Genomic DNA, 15,688 nt, shown 5'->3' on the forward strand with positions numbered 1-15,688 from the left:
TGTAGCGACTTTGATGTTATTCGTCTTGTTTGGATTTGCTTGACTTTAGAAAGTAATCCTTCCTGTTTTCTCAGATGCCTGGAGGATACTGATTGGGATTTGAAGGAAGCCCTCGAAATTTTTGTGGAACTTTATGAGACGAGCAAAATTCCAAAATCAGCATTCATCAACTCAATATAAGACAGAAAATTACTCAGCTCTACAAAAAAAATCATAGTGCTGTGTGCATGTGTTGTTGACTATACAACGAAAGCAAGTACCTGTAAATAAACATTGTTGTGACTGTGAGTGGCGTGCAGAAATTTGGGTGTTGGGTGGCAGTTATGTGTGGCATACACACTCTAAATACAACCATTCCAGTGTGGGTTTTACACTAAGCTGTCTGTATGCTTGTAATTTTCAATAATGGGTAAATTAGGAAAAAGAGGTGCACACTTGGTCTGTAATGGTGAGTCCTTAAGATACAACTCTTTAGGAAAACATAATTTCACAAATCTGGCATGTAATGTGGAAGTGGCAAGTGTGAACATTGATCGGTTCTTTTACTCACATTCCTAGTATATGATTGTGTGTGTAACATATTCCAGTGTTCTCATCTCAAGTTTGTAAGAATATATTTGGGAAATCCTTTTAAAAAAATTGCTTTCCCAGTTTTCTTTAGTTATGTTTGTGCTGTACTCACGGAGCAGAGAGATAATTTTGCGAATAAAGTTCACTTAACACCAATGAACCGAAACACTGACCACTGTCCTGCATGAAATCAAATACTGCCTGGTGGTGGTGCAGACACATGACATGGTAAGAAATGTACAAAGTGTATATAAGGCGTGATCAGAAAGCAATGGGAATTTTTTTTTTTTTCTTACAGAATCTTTATTTATTCGTGAACATCAACATTGTCTTTTTGAAGGTAAACCTCCTCAGATACAATACACTTGTAGCAGCACTTTTATCAATCCTGGAAGCACTTCAGGAACTCACTTTTTGTTATGGTGTTTAGCTGCTTCAGTGATTGTGTTTTTGTCTCATCAATAGTGGCAAAATGATGTCCTGTTATGGTTCTTTTCAGCCTCAGGAATAGAAAGAAGTCACAAGGAACCATGTCTGGCAAATGCAGTGGCTAAAGCAATGTAACAGTTTTGTTTTCTTCCAAGAAAATCATAAACAAACATTGAGGTGTGAATGGGAGCATTACTGTGATGTAATTTCCTCAAATTGTTTTGCAAAATTCTCATTGTTTTTTTTAAATTGCTACAAGCAAATGGCACATAACTTGCACATAGTATTCCTTATTGATCATACAGCCATAAGACAGTAACTCCTGATGCACTGTCCATTTGTAATGGAAGAAAACTGTGAAGAGAACGTTCACATGTGATCGAACTTGTCGAATTGTTTTCAGTCTTGGCTCTTCGGGCAGTTTCCATTGGCACAACTGAGCCTCGATTTAGGTGTCACACCTCTACAGCCATGTTTAGTCACCAGTTATAGCCTTTGTTAGTTCTGGATCATTGTCAGACTCATTGACCACGTCCTGAGCAATGTCTATGCAACATTGTTTTTGGTCAAAATTCAACAATTTCACAAAAAAAACTTTGCTCTACATGTTTCATGCCCAAAAAATCTTAAAAATTGCTTTACATGAGTCAAAGGATATGCCGACATCATCAGCAACCTCTCTGATTGTGATTTTCCAGAATATTCTTTACTTTGTCCATATTGTCACCAGTAATTGAAGTGTTAGGGCGTCCAGGCTGATCGTTGCCTTCAACGTCATTTCGACCCTCTTTGAAATGTTTATACCACCTGTAAACTATTGTCTTACTCGTAGTAGATTTGCCAAAAGCCACAGTCAACATTTTGAATGTGGCCTTGCACTTTATTCCTTTTTTCGAGCAAATTGTACTGCAAGTTTTAGATGTACTAATGCAATAGCCCCAAACTTAAAAATCTTATACAGCTGCTCACTTGACAAAAGATCCATACTCAAAGACTAGAAAGTTGCACAGATCACACCAATATTCAAATAAGCTAATAGGAATAATCTGCTAAATTACAGGCCCATATCATTAATTTCGATATGCAGTAGAATTTTGGAACATATATTGTGTGTTCAAACACTATGAATTAACTCAAAGAAAACAGTCTATTGACACAAAGTCAGCACAGATTTAGGAAATATTGTTCTTATGAAACACAACTAGCTCTTTACACACATGAAGTTTTGAGTGCTATTGACAAGGGATTTAAAATTGATTCCGTATTTCTACTTTTGACACTGTACCACAAAAGTGGCTTGTAGTGAAATAATGTGCTTATGGAGTATTGTCTCAGTTATGTGACCTGATTCATGATTTGCTCTAAGAGTGGTCACAGTTCATATTAATTGGCAGAAAGTCATAGAATAAAACAGAAGTTATTTCAGGTGTTTCCCAAGGTAGTGTTATAGACCCTCTGATGTTTTTTATCTATATAAATGATTTAGGAAAAATCTGAGCAGCCATCTCAGGTTGCTTGCAGATGGTGGTGGTAGTTGTTGGGATGTTTAAGGGGGACTAAACAGCTAAGGTAATCAGTCCCCGCTTGCAGATGATACTACTAACGATTATCATCTAGTATATTTGCAGATGATACTATCGATTATCATCTAGTAAAGTCATCAGGCGATCAAAACAAATTGCAAAATGATTTATAAAAGATATGTGTATGCAACTGACCCTAAATAATGAAAAGTGTGAGGTCATCCACATGAATGCTAAGAGTACTCTGTTAAACTTCCGGTTGCACGATAAATCGGTCAAATGTAAAGGTAATAAATTCAACTAAATACCTAGGGATTACGCTTATGAACAACTTAAATAGGAAAGAACACATACAAAATGTTGTGGGGAAGGCAAACCAAAGACTGCGTTTTCTTGGCAGAACACTTAGAAAATGTTACAGATCTAAAGAGATTGCCTCCACTACACTTGTCAGTTCTCTTTTAGAGTACTGCTGCAGGGTCTGAGATCCTTACCAGATAGGATTAACGGAGGACATCGAGAAAGTTCAAAGAAGAGCAGCACATTTTGTATTATCGCGAAATAAGGGAGAGAATGTCACTGACGTGATAGAGTGTTTGGGCTCGACATCATTAAAACAAAGATGTTTTTTGTTATGTTGGAATCTTCTCACAAAATTTCAATCACCAACTTTGTCCTCCGAATGCAAAAAAATTTTGCTGATGCCAACCTACATAGGGAGAAACAATCATTGTAATAAAATAAGAGAAATCAGAGATCACACAGAAAGATAGAGGGGTTCCTCACCCCTCTTCTTCTTCTTCTTCTTCTTCTTCTTCTTCTTCTTCTTCCGCCGCACTGCTCGAGATTGGAATAATAGAGAATTAGTGTGAAGGTGGTTCTATGAACCCTCTGCCGCGAACTTAAGTGTCATTTGCAGGTAATTGATGTAGATGTAGATGCAGATCCATCTTTTTCGAAAGTAAAAGTTCGCTGGGCACTCAAAAGTACATATAACCTTTTTAACTGACAACAATAAACTGAAAATTCAAAACAGCTGAAAATGCATAGATACATCAGGAACACATGTAGCAACAAGATAAAAAAGAATTTGAAAATAGGATGTATAAAGCCTGTGAAATTAAAAGATTCCCATTGCTTTTTGATCATATCTTGTAAGTGGAACAGAGCTGAATGGGGAGATATACACACATAAGCAACTTTAACAAAGCACAGGTTGTTATGGCCAGGCACCTTCTAATGAGCGTAACAGAAACAGAAAAGCTGTTTGCTTGCTACTGTTGTGAGCCTGTGTGGACAGTGGTTGAATGACAGTGAAATGAGGAGTAGGTGAAAAACTGTAGGATGTGTGTGCCCCATTTCAGAACGTGGAGGTCAGAAGTTTGCCCACCTCTGTAAAACAGGACAGGCTGCAATCTGTGGGAGATCTGATGATCGAGTTCAGTGCTGGAGCAGGCACAAGTGGTTCGGAACATTCTGTTCAGTGCACATTGTCAAATATGAACCTCTGCAGCAGACGACGTCTCCATATTTACCTGATGATTACAGTGGGAACGGGCCATCAAGATTGAACAGTTGTAAACAAAAGCTTTTTATTTCCAGACAGAGAGCGCAGTACCGATGTGTAAGATTTTAGACTAGCTGGTCAAATAATACCTGGACCATAAACCGATAAACATTCTAAGACAAAAAGGAAAGAAACGCACCATGAAAGAATTATCTGAATGGGGTGGAAATTGGTAAAAGTGATGTTCATGTACAGACAAACAAACAATTACAATTTCAGAAAAATTTGATGATTTATTTTGTAGGGAGAACATCACAAACCAACAAGTCAATAATGTATTGGCCCACATCTGACCCTTATGCAAGCAGTTATTTTGGCTTGGCTTTGATTGGCAGAGTTGGTTGATGTCCTCCTGAGGGTTATAGTGTCAAATTCTGTCCAATTGACATGTCAGACCATCAAAATCCTGAGGTGGTTGGAGGGCCCTGCCCTTAATGCTCAGAAAGTTCTCATTGGAGAAGGACCTGTTGTCCTTGCTGACCAAGAAAGTGTTTGGCAAGCATGAAGACGAGCAGTAAAATCTCTCACTGTGTTAGACAGGCATTATTTGCTGAAATATAAGCCCAGGGTGGCTTGCCAGGAAGGGCAGCAAAATATGGTGTAGAATCTCGTCAACATACTACTGTGCTATAAAAGTGCTACGGGTGATAACCAAAGGTGTCCTGCTACTGTGCACCCAGACCATCATTCCTTGTTGTCATCTCCAGACACATCTGCGCTGGTCATCAGGGCTCAGTTCGAACAGGGCTCATCACTGAAGACAATTCTCCTTTAGTCAATGGGATTCCAGGCCGAAGACTATCTGGAGATGCCCTGGATAATGGTGAGGTACCAACCTCACTGTTGCCTGCCATACATTTCTTTCCATTGCAGGACACCTGTGGTTGTCACCCGGGGGACAATATTCTGTGCCCCATTTTGTTGTCATTCATGGCAAGCTATCCTAGGCTTACATTCCAGGAAGACAATGCCTGTCTACACAGGGTGGGAGTTTCCACTGCATGTCTTTGAACTTGCTAAGCCCTGCCTTGGCCAGATTTCTCCCTAATTAGACATGGGCAAAACTGTTCTTTTTCAGAGGTTGGATCAGAACTGGCCATTCACTGGAATGAAATAGTTCTGGGTACATTGCCTTTTTAATTCAGTATTTTTTATCTGATTTGGCCGTATTTTGAAAGAACATATAAAGAGGAGCAATAACTGTGTTACATCCCTAGTAATTTTCAGATACAACAGTTTTAAAATCCATCTGCTGCAAAAGTTATAAATATTAAAACAAAATAATAAATATTTTTTATCAAGTGGAAAAATTTTAAGAATGAAGACTGATTCTTGTTATATTTTGATATTTTTACTGGAAAAAATACTATATAAGCATTATAACAACTGTAATTGAAGTGTATCTGCATTTTCCTGGTTGTGACTTGCTAGAAGTTGACTAATAGTTTCACTGTACTCCTGCCAGATTGAAGAAGTCTCCTGTGTAATGGTGGTAACTGGTTGAGACATGAAATCTGTTTTTTCTTACTGAACAACCAACACTTTCATTTCTGCAACAGCCATCATGTTGAAGTTCTGAAATGTTTTGTCATCTGAAAATCCTTGCCTTTGAATCGGGAGTCAAGTAATGTTGCCTGGCTGACCACTTCGTTGCTGGAAATAACACCAAACCACTCTGGTAACCCTTAAGTAAATTATCAACCAGTGAGTTTGTTTCTTGAGGATACTCTTTTTTTGTTGCTATTTCATTAATCTTGGCAAGATATTCATTATTGAAACTGAGACTGTTTCTTGTGAGGGCACCTCTTCGGTTACGTCATCAAAAATGTTCAGAATCTGTAAACCCTGTTGCATTATCTCCGAGCCCGTATCTTTTAAGTTTAAGGTGACAGATTTTCCACCTAAAATAGCGAGGTAAGACATTATGAGATTTTTATTTAAAGTGAATCTTTTCAACATTTTGTAAGTAGCTCCATCTGGTTGGTGACATCTTGTTTTAATTTCAGTTAGTCTTTTTTTTTAATTTTCTTACATTTCAGAAAGTTTGCTTGAAGCAAAGGGTTTCTCCGTAAGAAACACAAAAACTCATTTGAACTCATCAACAGGCGTCTGTATGGACTTCTGAATTTGTGTTGTGCACTGGGATTTAAAGAATGTGCAAAGCATGGGTTATATGTAAATTTAAAAGCATGGCAGTGAATTTTATATTTCACACATTTTCTGTTATTATAGAAGTGATTTTAAAATTGATAGGCCTATTGTGTTTGGATAACAGGTATTATCCAGTTTGAGATGTTTTCTGCAATCTGTCTGTCTTCGAATTATGAGAACTCTAAAAGGTACGACTTTAGTTCACGCTTCTCAAACTAACGTTACTTGCACTCATCCATACATCAGATGTACAGCAGACTACCTTTTCGGTAGCCAAAAATTTTTAATTTACACTGTAAATCATTTTTTAAAACTGTACATCTAATGGCATACATTTACTTAATGTGAACGGCTTTATAATATTTAAAAAAATACTTATTGGTTGTTGTAAATGAAAAGCACTTGAGGGTGAGGGCTCCACAAAGGAGATAAATCAGGACTTGGTCCAGAAACTGACAACACTGATTGGCTGGATAGTGCTTGAGACTCAGTTTGCCTTATTGGGAGGATACCTTCACCCGAGGTGGAAGCAGTGAGGGAGGATAATTCACGAGAAATAATTTCTCGAATTTCTGCATCTATTGATGACAATCTCGATCAGGTTTGTGACGACCCACATTGTTCCAGGGGTACTGAAGAATATCTCGATTTTATATGACTCTTCAGGTTTGATGACGAGCCAGATGCCATGACAATTATCTGCTGACAGTTAGGGGCATTTTCCTTTTTCTTCCATTTTTTTAAAATGGTACTCAACATCTCATAACTCTTCTAGGCGAAGGCAATGTGGATAACATATTGTTGTGTAGCACTGAAAGTACACTGGTAAAGGTAAAACATTTGCTATTAACGTAGCCATTATACATTGTAAAAGCTTAAAGTAAGAACAAATATACATGCAGCACATACTATAATCAGAAGTTATAGAGTAGGATGTAGGAATTTGTGATCTGCGGAACCTAGACCGACAGTCGTGAAGTTTGTATCATAGACAAAAAGGTCTGAAACAATCGTGGTGATTAAGAAATTCGTGAAGACAAGCCTGACAATATTCGAGGATTTCACTGCAGGATAATAATTTTGAATTGTGCGATACCCGAATTTGGGCTACACAGCATGTGAACAAGTGATGACAGGACAATAGTGCAGATAAAGACTGGAGAGAAACAGTGCAAATGAACTCTAAAGTCCGTGCTTTAGGGACTATGTTGTCCTCTCGTGCACAGCCATTATTTCTACCAGTGTGTTTGTATTTTTACTGTAGAACATAGTTGGCCATCACTTTCAACTCATTTCAACAAATTCCACCATATATTTCAGAATATCAACAATCATGTCTTTCTTCTAATGAACTTGGCTCAAGCCAAGTGTTCTCTCCAGTTCGCCGGCCGCGGTGGTCGTGCGGTTCTAGGTGGTTGTGCGGTTCTAGCGCTGCAGTCCGGAACCGCGGGACTGCTATGGTTGCAGGTTCGAATCCTGCCACGGGCATGGATGTGTGCGACATCCTTAGGTTAGTTAGGTTTAAGTAGTTCTAAGTTCTAGGGGACTGATGACCTAAGATGTTAAGTCCCATAGTGCTCAGAGCCATTTGAACTATTTTTCTCTCCAGTTCGCTAATATAGACTCAACTGTCCTAAGGCATCACAGAAGTAACAGATGAAAAGGTGGAGTAATGGCATACAAACACTTTGACTTATTACTGACCATGTTACTCGCATCCAATACTAATGAAGACAAACAAGACAAATACATGCTTGTCAATATCAAATCCCACTATAAAACAGAAAGAAACTTCCACATGGGAAAAATATATTAAAAATAAAGATTCCAAGACTTACCAAGCGGGAAAGCGCCGGCAGACAGGCACATGAACAAAACACACAAACACACACACAAAATTACGAGCTTTCGCAACTGGCAGTTGCTTCGTCAGGAAGGAAGGAAGGAGAGGGAAAAATGAAAGGGTGTGGGTTTTAAGGGAGAGGGTAAGGAGTCATTCCAATCCCGGGAGCGGAAAGACTTCCCTTAGGGGAAAAAAAAGGACAGGTGTACACTCGCACACACACACACACACATATCCATCCGCACATACACAGACACAAGCAGACATATTTAAAGGCAAAGAGTTAAGGGCAGAGATGTCAGTCGAGGCGGAAGTACAGAGGCAAAGAAGTTGTTGAAAGACAGGTGAGGTATGAGCGGCGGCAACTTGAAATTAGCGGAGGTTGAGGCCTGGCGGATATCGAGAAGAGAGGATATACTGAAGGGCGAGTTCCCATCTCCGGAGTTCGGATAGGTTGGTGTTGGTGGGAAGTATCCAGATAACTCGGACGGTGTAACACTGTGCCAAGATGTGCTGGCCGTGCATCAAGGCATGTTTAGCCACAGGGTGATCCTCATTACCAACAAACACTGTCTGCCTGTGTCCATTCATGCGAATGGACAGTTTGTTGCTGGTCATTCCCACATAGAAAGCATCACAGTGCAGGCAGGTCAGTTGGTAGATCACATGGGTGCTTTCACATGTGGCTCTCCCTTTGATTGTGTACACCTTCCGGGTTACAGGACTGGAGTAGGTGGTGGTGGGAGGGTGCATAGGACAGGTTTTACACCGGGGGCGGTTGCAAGGGTAGGAGCCAGAGGGTAGGGGAGGTGGTTTGGGGATTTCATAGGGATGAACCAAGAGGTTACGAAGCTTCATCCTGACCCACAACTTCTTCACTTTTGAAGGCCAGACATACCAACAATTAAAGGGAACAGCCATGGGTACCAGGATGGCCCCCTCGTATGCCAACCTATTTATGGGTCGCTTAGAGGAAGCCTTCTTGGTTACCCAAGCCTGCCAACCCAAAGTTTGGTACAGATTTATTGATGACATCTTCATGATCTGGACTCACAGTGAAGAACAACTCCAGAATTTCCTCTCCAACCTCAACTCCTTTGGTTCCATCAGATTCACCTGGTCCTACTCCAAATCCCATGCCACTTTCCTAGATGTTGACCTCCATCTGTCCAATGGCCAGCTGCACACATCCGTCCACATCAAACCCACCAACAAGCAACAGTACCTCCATTATGACAGCTGCCACCCATTCCATATCAAACGGTCCCTTCCCTACAGCCTAGGCCTTCGTGGCAAACGAATCTGCTCCAGTCCTGAATCCCTCGACCATTACACCAACAACCTGAAAACAGCTTTCGCATCCCGCAACTACCCTCCCAACCTGGTACAGAAGCAGATAACCAGAGCCACTTCCTCATCCCCTCAAACCCAGAACCTCTCACAGAAGAACCCCAAAAGTGCCCCACTTGTAACAGAATACTTCCCGGGACTGGATCAGACCTTGAATGTGGCTCTCCAGCAGGGATACGACTTCCTAAAATCCTGCCCCGAAATGAGATCCATCCTTCATGAAATCCTCCCCACTCCACCAAGAGTGTCTTTCCGCCGTCCACCTAACCTTCGTAACCTCTTGGTTCATCCCTATGAAATCCCCAAACCACCTCCCCTACCCTCTGGCTCCTACCCTTGCAACCGCCCCCGGTGTAAAACCTGTCCTATGCACCCTCCCACCACCACCTACTCCAGTCCTGTAACCCGGAAGGTGTACACAATCAAAGGGAGAGCCACATGTGAAAGCACCCATGTGATCTACCAACTGACCTGCCTGCACTGTGATGCTTTCTATGTGGGAATGACCAGCAACAAACTGTCCATTCGCATGAATGGACACAGGCAGACAGTGTTTGTTGGTAATGAGGATCACCCTGTGGCTAAACATGCCTTGATGCACGGCCAGCACATCTTGGCACAGTGTTACACCGTCCGAGTTATCTGGATACTTCCCACCAACACCAACCTATCCGAACTCCGGAGATGGGAACTCGCCCTTCAGTATATCCTCTCTTCTCGATATCCGCCAGGCCTCAACCTCCGCTAATTTCAAGTTGCCGCCGCTCATACCTCACCTGTCTTTCAACAACTTCTTTGCCTCTGTACTTCCGCCTCGACTGACATCTCTGCCCTTAACTCTTTGCCTTTAAATATGTCTGCTTGTGTCTGTGTATGTGCGGATGGATATGTGTGTGTGTGTGTGTGCGAGTGTACACCTGTCCTTTTTTTTCCCCTAAGGGAAGTCTTTCCGCTCCCGGGATTGGAATGACTCCTTACCCTCTCCCTTAAAACCCACACCCTTTCATTTTTCCCTCTCCTTCCTTCCTTCCTGACGAAGCAACTGCCAGTTGCGAAAGCTCGTAATTTTGTGTGTGTGTTTGTGTGTTTTGTTCATGTGCCTGTCTGCCGGCGCTTTCCCGCTTGGTAAGTCTTGGAATCTTTATTTTTAATATATATATATATATATATATATATATATATATATATATATATATATATATATATATATTTTAAAAAAATTGCCTAATCTGCGTCCTCTAAAGATCTTTGAAAGTAGGCAGGAGAGCCTGCTTCAAAATGGACCTTTCAGAATTTGATTTGACTCAGGATCGCACAAATAATGCTAGGAACACTGACATAAATACTTTGCCCCTTCAGTGTGAAATTCAATTGTGTAATTTCTTCTTCAAATTTCAGCTTGCACTTACCCATAATGCAGACTATAGTCAGGCCCCCAAACCAAAGAAATTCATGCCTGGAATATCAGCTCACAACATCATTACCAAACTAAGTCTGTTACATAATAAATATGCTCCCCCAAAGACAGGAAACCTGAAGGGAAAACCTGCACCTTGGCTAATGGAAGAGCTAAAACAGTCTACGAATGTCGGAGTCATTGCACATCAGACTCTCGAACGACCACCTAAACTTGAATATAAAATTGATTACATGCAGAAAGCAAACAGAGAGGAACGATAACCAAGATGTGTCAATACATTAATCTAAAACATAAAGACCAGATGCTCTATGGAAAAGCTTGTGTGATCTAGGGAAGAGTAAGCAAAGTACAAGCTGCAGCTGATTTCATTGTCCCAACCAAGGAACTAAACCAGTACTTGACTTTAGAGTACGTCGTTGAACTGTAAACAAAATATGGACTTACTGATTACTTCACAGAGGTAAATGATGGTAACTGCAAAAAAATTCTTTCTTGAGCTGACAACACTGTCGAAAAATCCTTCAGCTCAGCATTTATTGTACAGGACAGCATTCCAGTCCAAATACTCAAGCTTATTGTTGATCCACTACTGCTCATAATAACTACTGCTCCCTAGACCTTGAAGCTCTTTCCTGGACAACACAGTAGATACCCTCAGTCCCATCAGAATAGAAGCACTAGAGATACAATTGCTAAGAAGAGTAGCTGGGTACATTCTGTCTGAGGGGAGAGTGAATGTAAACATCAGAAAAGAATTGAGAGTGAAAAACTTAAGCGAGCAGATTAAAGAATACAGAAACAACTAGAAGGGTTATGTCAAAAGAATGGGAGACATCAGATTACCAAAATTGTCGATAATTATTTCTCAATGCACAGCAGATATTTAAGAAGTCCAAGGAAAATCAACAACTTCAGCCAAGAAAGAGTAACAGGCAAATGCCTACTATTTGCAGAGAGCAGAAGAAGAAATATCATTTTAAAAATATTATGATTTTGTAAGTAACTGTGATTTTAATATGTTTTGTAATTACATCTGATTACATCTGGTCTGATGTAAGAGGACTCCTGAGGACATTAATCTGTTCAGGCTAAGTGAATAAATAAAAAAATAAACATATTATACAGGTTGTGACAGGATGAATGGTCAATGTTCTGGGATATGACAGGAATGACCAATTGAAGCAAAAAAAAAAAAAAAAAAAAAAAAAAAAAAAAAAAAAAAAAAAACTTCATGTGGACATATGCGCTCTTCTAAATGGTTTCCAAGATAGAACACATTTAATGTATATTGTTACTTATTTTCTTTATTATTCAGTACATTGTCATTGTTTACAATGTAGCATTAGCATAACAGTGCAGACAAATTTGAGACGAATTATTTGATGTAGGACACATGGTTTATCAGGTCAAGAAACTACCTCAAATTGGCTTACCTACAACTCAAACAAGTGCATTGCACAAGAATTTCCATATTTTCTCACCCTCTCCATGCAACCTAAAAGTCTTTGAGAAAAAATGAATAGGACCCTTTTAAAGGAAATTTAATGCAGTTTAACTTTGTACTGCTACAAATTTTCATTAGAGGTTGCAGATTTCATGTTATTCAAGAAAAAGGAGCTTTAAATATGTTTTGTCTCAGAAACTATTTGGAATAGGATATATGTCCATGTTTAGTTTCTTTGCTTCAAATGATCATTCCTGTCGTATCTCTGAATATTGACCATTAATCTTGAGACAACCTGTATACATGGACTATCATGTATGTTAAAATAACCATTACATTCAGTATCTCATCCATCAAAAGTAAAAAAAAAAGGTGCAAAAAGGCTATTGACAAACCAACAAAAGCAACTATAGAGATAACAGACATAGAAGAAGGCATAATAGTACACCTAATAAGAACACTCACACAACAAAAAATCGAAGAGCAACAACACAACACAAGACAATGATGATTAGAGCAGGTCAACTGAGGATATAAAGAATTAAGAGCTGAACTCGGATGGAGAAGTGCTCAGTCATGAAAGCGAGTTGCAAGCTGTTTCGCTGTGCCCAGAACGCAGAGAACAGAGTGACACCTCAAATCATCCTGTGGTCTGCTCCGTGCTATTTTGGTTACGAGAGCTAGTTTCCTTCGTGGGGAGCAGTGAGCTAATGAGCTACCATGCAATCTGATCCCTGAGGCTGGGGAGCAGTGAGAGATCCTACGGTCCGATCGGTGAGAGTGGTGGGGAGCGCTGAGCTGTTGGGAGGGGCGTGATGCTTGGATCGCTTTGCAACAGGCTCCGACCACGCGGTGGCTGAAGGCCGCAGCATTTTATGATTGCTGACAACACATTATGAGTGCAATGCTAAGTCAAAGGATAAAAAGTAGGAACTTACTCAAAAGCATGTAAACATTTATTGAGCATCTGAAGTAAATTGATATTCTTTTGAAATGAAGAACAGACACATGCCAGAGGTGTTTTCTGCATTAATGTATCATTCTGAAGACCTTGACTTTTGTTTGCCTTGGTAGCTGTGTGGACATCGTGGTGAATTGAAGATGGAGGTTCCTAGGTTGGATTCCCAGAAAAGTTGAGTAATTTTTGTTCCAACCCACAGACTGGGTGTTATGTTGTGCTTTCATAATGCCATAATTAGTATTACTATCGAAATGGCTGAAGGGATACTGCCCAACAGCCAACAAATTGGAAAGAAACGGAGCGTTCTTTATTTTCTGTTTTCATAGATGAGAAAAACTTCATGTATTAATAGGGTTTGCAAATCCACATTGCCACATGGTCTATAACACATTTTTTTGTAGCTTGGGAAACATTTTCTTAAGGATGTGATGTGGGACACCATTGCAGCAGCCCGCTGCAGAATTTTCTTCCCACTCATTACAGCCACCAGAAATGCATTTACTAATCAGATGAGCTACCATTCATTTTTTCCGAATCATCCATTATCCACTAAAAAGATCTGTCGCTTTGAATCAATTCAGGAGCAGAGTGCCCATCTCTATCCCTGATTGAGAACGTTTGGAGCATTTCTCTGTATGTGTACGTCACACCTACCAATTTCCATCCCATTCACATTATTCTTCCATGGTGCGTTTTTTTTTTTTTTTTTTTTTTTTTTTTTTTTTTTTTTTTTTTTTTAAACTAGTTGTGATATTGCATACTGTTAATTATTTGTTCCTGTTTATAGTCAAAAATGTATTGGTAGTCTATTTGTGATTATTTTAGGTCAAAATCATTTTGTATTGACTTTTTGCAGCTGTCTTTTTTTAACTGCCAGTGTATATACTGATTAACAATTATATGTATACGCCATATTTGTTGACATGGAATAGCAGACTATACGGTCTATGGTCATTCCTGACCACAGACTTCCATCCTTGATGATCATATGTTTTTGTGAGTTCTGTTTTAAACTATCTCTGGCACTCAGCCATGATATAAGATGTAACCTGACAATTATGTCTATTATATTTCAAGTTTGTGATCGGGATCTTCTGACATAAGTTGCCATAATGATTACCAAATATTGGTTGAACGAACATGGGCAAGTTTATTGTGAAGTGGCATTATACTTATACAAATGCATGAATCACCAATGTCCAGCATTGTAAGTAACCTTCCAACTATCAGTTTTCAGAACATTTTTATGTATTTATCTGTCTGTTGTACATTGGGTTTATTGCATTGTTACAGCCCTCCAAGATAATGGTTCTGTGAAGCAAAACCGGTAGAGGAATAAATTTCTATTGGTACAGCTGGTGGTTTACAGTGCATTATTTCGAATGGAAATGTATCACCTGGTCAAAAGAATCACATTTCTCATTACACCACTTTCACAATCGTGTGCAGATACACCATTGTACAGGCAAATGGCTGCACAAAATCTGCACCATGCTACGGGTGGAGGTGGGGACAATATTACACTACAGGAGACATTCATCTAGGCTTCCACGGGATGAACAGAAGTAGTTGAAGGCACCACAACTGTGGACTACGTGAACATTGTTGCGGATAATACGCACCCTCCTGTATCTGATGTCTTTCCTGGCATCGCAGGCACGTTCCGGCAGGATTATTGTTCGTGTTTTGAGGCCAGAATTGTGCTATAGTGGTTTGAGGAGTCTACAGTGGTTTGAGGAGCAGGATAGTGAACTCGTGCTAACAACTCGGGCACCAAATTCGCCCGATCTGAACACAGTGGAACACATGTGGGGCAGTATGGGGCCCCAGCCCTGGCAACAAACTTCCAACATAGACATCTGGTGGCACATATCTCCAGCAACCTACCTGTGACTCATCGAATCTGTGCTGTACACAATTCCTGCCATACTGAATTTAAAGGTTGACCAATGATACTCTATTAACCCTAGTGATGCCTAGGCATTTTCCTTTACGTGCATCACCATGAGGAAAGGGGGGGGGTATACCCTAAAAAGATGATTTCTTTAAAAAATTTGTTATTTGTTGTTGAATTATACTAACAACATACTTTTTAAAGAGGTGCTTGTGTGTAATCAGGGTCTAGAATCTGAAAATACCTTTTAGCACACTCTTAGCAATATCAACTCAGTTTCAATAATGTGTACTACCAACTTTATGACCAACATAAAAAATGCAAATTTCATTAGTGTTGTTCACTTTTACTCTAAATGTATTTTTTATAGAGATATTGATACGTAAGTATGGCCCTGAGCCTGGATATATTGAATACGACCTCCATGGGGGAAACTGAATTTCCTATCGAGACTTAAATTTTTGTGTTAAGTTTAACTGAAAAATTTAAAACATATATGAAATCTGGTAGAAGAATTCATTAAGAACAGTAAATAT

At 39.7% G+C, this 15,688-nt stretch overlaps 1 protein-coding gene across 4 annotated transcripts in view; it reads left to right on the plus strand.

Moving 5' to 3' along the window:
• Positions 1-15,482, plus strand: part of LOC126291565 (nuclear RNA export factor 1-like) — a 199,749-nt gene extending 184,267 nt beyond the window's left edge. Inside the window, exons 16-18 of one of the 4 annotated variants that reach the window (XM_049985086.1) lie at positions 75-448; positions 14,336-14,465; positions 14,552-15,482. In XM_049985086.1, coding sequence (XP_049841043.1) covers positions 75-180 — 106 coding nt within the window. In that variant the 3' untranslated portion in view covers positions 181-448; positions 14,336-14,465; positions 14,552-15,482. Of the gene's footprint in view, positions 1-74; positions 8,026-14,335 lie in introns of those variants that run through there. The other 3 variants (XM_049985085.1, XM_049985087.1, XM_049985088.1) reach the window with 3 other exon arrangements.
• The last annotated feature ends 206 nt before the right edge of the window (positions 15,483-15,688 follow it).

This window comes from Schistocerca gregaria, chromosome 9, assembly GCF_023897955.1.
Source record: "Schistocerca gregaria isolate iqSchGreg1 chromosome 9, iqSchGreg1.2, whole genome shotgun sequence".
Taxonomy (NCBI): domain Eukaryota; kingdom Metazoa; phylum Arthropoda; class Insecta; order Orthoptera; family Acrididae; genus Schistocerca; species Schistocerca gregaria.